Consider the following 3,714-nt stretch of genomic DNA (forward strand, 5'->3'; position numbering starts at 1 on the left):
TTGTATATTATTAAGGAGTTGATCTAACCTTTGTCGATCGGTCAGGTCTCTGCGTCTAAGAATAAATCGTTTGAATGTTTCGTAAGGTTCGGATTTTAGCAAAGCGTTTGATAAGGTTTCACACTTAGGTCTTATGCAAAAGCTCTCGAGCTTTGGTATAACAGGTGCTATACAGGAATGGATAGGAAGCTTCTTATGTGACCGCAGACAGAGAGTGAGAGTCAATGGAACTCTATCCGAATGGAAACCGGTCAAAAGTGGTGTACCCCAAGGCACCATCTTGGGCCCTTTACTTTTCCTTCTGTATATTAATGAACTACCTTTATTACTTAAGTCGTCGACGTTATTGTTTGCGGATGATGTTAAAATCTGGAGAACAATAAGAAATGAGACTGATCGTTGTTATCTACAAGCAGATTTAGACGAATTAGTTAGGTGGGCTCATGATTGGGGCCTGGAAGTTAATTCCAGGAAGAGCGTGTTCATGCACATCGGGCACGATATTAGTTACCACTATACCATTAATGGTACATCTCTGCCACGCGTTCATGCGCATAAAGACTTAGGAGTAATTATAAGTCACGACTTAAAAACTACAACGCACTGCAGTGCGGTTGCTTCCAAAGGCTATCGCGCGCTATGGTCGCTTCGCAGAGCATTTAAATGCTTTGACGAGGATATTTTTCGAATTTTATATCCCACCTATGTAAGGCCACACTTAGAATACTGTATCCAAGCAGCTAGCCCTTGTCTGATAAAGGATACTAAATCGCTTGAGCGTGTCCAGCGTGTAGGGACAAAATTAGTAAAGGGTCTTTCCAAACTCCCTTACGATGAGCGTTTAAAACGTCTAAATCTTTTCCCCTTATCTTATCGTAGGACGCGAGGTGACCTTATACTGGCATTTCGTATCTTTAATTATGATCTGGGTGTTAATATGTCTTACCTTTTTGCTCCCTCCAGCACTAATAATCTCCGGGGTCATAGCAAGAAGGTTCTGAAACCGCGATCTAATAAATTAAAGGTGGGGTCCCGTTTTTCTCATCGAGTGGTCAATGACTGGAACGCTTTACCAGAACAAGTGGTATCAGCACCATCAGTGAACATTTTCAAAAAGAAGCTGGACCTTCACTGGAAGGAAATCTGTCAGGATTAACACAGGTTCATCAACCTACTATCCTTATTACTGAAGACTGAAGACTTAAGAATATTGGTTATTGATTAGACAGCGCCAGTGACACTGGTACTTCTTGTGTAGGTCATATTGTTTATTGTCCGTGTTCCGAATAACTGTGTTTTCTTCTGTATTTTTCCCTCGCGCTTGTTCATAAATAAACAATATTTTAGTATTTACAAGAGATATGACAATTTTTCCGAAGGTATAGACTGGTTAGCAAACGTCTGTGGGTCAGTGAAACGCTAGTTAATTCAACCGACACGTGGTTTGTGAATAAGCAATTGAGAAATTCAACATGTAGATTAAAAATTAGATAGTTTGGCGTAAATTTGGGGGAATGTAGACAATTCGGTAAACATTTAGACGTAGTGTAAACATGTCGACAATTACTTTGTGTTGATGTGTGAATTAATAAATTTCTACCTCATGGGAGACATTTAGGCGAATTGCTTCAATATTTCCCCAGAGAAGCGAGAAAGATTACCTTTAGTCGCAATATCACCTGAATTAGCACCAAATTTCCTTAGCTGATGTTGCCCGTATTTCCCCAAAAGCCGTATTTATTTCCCTATTCTTGTGTGATTAGAAATTAGTTCTTACTGGTTTGTCCTATAAAAAAGCAATATGAATACTAAAAGCTTGCTCAAGACTTGTTGGAAAACATTGTTTGAGGAACTAGTAAAATCTTGAAGTATCGGTTAAGTGGTAAGTATTCAGTGCAGCAATATATTCCAAGTATTACGAAAATGTACATATGTACTCATCTCCAGATGGCTTCATAAATTATTTCCTCAGCTTAAAGATACAAGCCGACTGTCTTGAGTTCAGGATTGGGTGTTTGGAAATGTTAGTGCTGTGATGCTCATGGTTTAGATATGTCTGGTTAGAGAACCAGAATTACATATGACTTTTGTCCTGTTTTTCTCCTTTCCAATACTTGAGAACTTGATAGTTGTCATAACTCAAGATAAGTCGTAATGGTTCAGATGCGCTTTCTGTCTTTCTCTAGATTTTGAGTCCCAGTATGCGTTCGCACCTACTTTGTTATTCTTTTCAACGTTCAGTGCTACCACTAGTGTTCCGAGTTTTGGTATTCGTCTTTTGTGCTTTATCTGTGCTGGTCTGGTCCCACGACTTGGGCTACGTCTTATTTGGACCAGGATCTACATTAGTTATTACTAACGGGCTGCTACTCTGCATCTTTCTTTGCTAACTTGTTTAATTTCACTCGCTTTTTTCATTTTGTCGGTCTTCTCTCTGAGTCCCTCAGTTGCAGCGTCGAAGTTAAACTTGTTAAACTTTCACAGCAAATAGTGTAATCAATTCGGTCGTATAATACATTTCATCACATTACTCGCCTAATTTCCTTGTTGATTTATTTAGAACTACTACTAAAACCTATCAGTACGAAAAATCAAATAGCTCCTAACCAAAACAAATGAAAAATGCACATGTACAAGCCTTTGATGCATTCGATGCGCTGATGATTGAAATAATCAAATATTCGAATTCCGTTCCAAGTGATGTATTGTTTTTTTTCTGATAATTCCAATTCCTCTGATATTTGAAAACTCCAGGATTCGGATATTCGTTTTCTTGAATCCCTTGGTGTAAACGTAAGCGAAAAGTTAATCGAAAAGTTTGTGCATTTGTTTTTTTAATATTTTATATCAAGAGCTACAAAAGATCATGCCAGGTTTACTAACGAGTTAGATATTGTTAAATATGTATGCACAGAATTTTGGTCATCCGTATACCACAAACAAGTTGATACACTGAAAACCAATTACCAAGTATGGTGACGTTCCTACTTATAAATTAAATAGGACGTTTACGTTCTCACTGTTAATGATTTTCAGCCTTTATTGAAATTCGAAAGTATCCCAGAAAGTATATCAGAAATCCCAAAGGTAAACTTATGAATACTTTTAATTTGTTTTCAGCATCTGGCGTTCCCTTCAGGACTTTTAAAAGGAGCTTTATGTAGTCTAGGATTGAATTGTGTTGTAGCAGCAGATTGTGAACAACTCCCTACATGTAAGTATGGCTATAACGAAATCACTCTCAGTAACAGGTAAATTCACAGTTACAGTGCTTTCTTACAGAGGTATAAGCTGAAATTGTGAACATGTTTTGGCATTTGTGGATTAAACTGGCCTACTTATATCTGATTTTTTATTGTACTGAGTTTTCTAATGTAATTCGATTTCTGATTGAATTTTAGTCTTGCAGTAAACTTGGGTGGCATCACACAACTTTATCTTTTTGAGTAACATTCTGGAAGTACGAGAAGTAATGTAATTTCCTCATCATATCATAATACAATACAAAATGACTTATCAGTTACTATAAATTTGTCTTATGGTTGTATACTTGTTCGATTTTCCGTGGTATTATCAGATGAAAAGTCATTGTTATGGGAATCAGTACTGATGAACTCACTTATATAAATCATACAAATGGTCTTGTGTGTTCAAAGTTGAGCACTTGATCTTCCAGATTGTCGATGAGCTTCCGTTTTTAATTTTCACATTCAT

The 3,714-nt window shown here is 37.2% G+C and overlaps 1 protein-coding gene across 1 annotated transcript; it reads left to right on the forward strand.

Annotated features, from left to right (window-relative positions):
- Positions 1-2,615: 2,615 nt before the first annotated feature.
- On the forward strand, positions 2,616-3,255 carry Smp_210420 (putative rab15, 13, 10, 1, 35, 5, and; the record flags this gene model as incomplete). Its single annotated transcript, XM_018794773.1, has 5 exons — positions 2,616-2,702; positions 2,755-2,816; positions 2,853-2,970; positions 3,004-3,087; positions 3,121-3,255. 5 exons carry the CDS (start codon positions 2,616-2,618, stop codon positions 3,253-3,255), a joined length of 486 nt encoding a protein of 161 aa, XP_018649152.1.
- Between the last annotated feature and the right edge of the window lie 459 nt (positions 3,256-3,714).

The sequence above is a fragment of the Schistosoma mansoni genome, chromosome 1 (genome assembly GCF_000237925.1).
Source record: "Schistosoma mansoni strain Puerto Rico chromosome 1, complete genome".
NCBI lineage: Eukaryota > Metazoa > Platyhelminthes > Trematoda > Strigeidida > Schistosomatidae > Schistosoma > Schistosoma mansoni.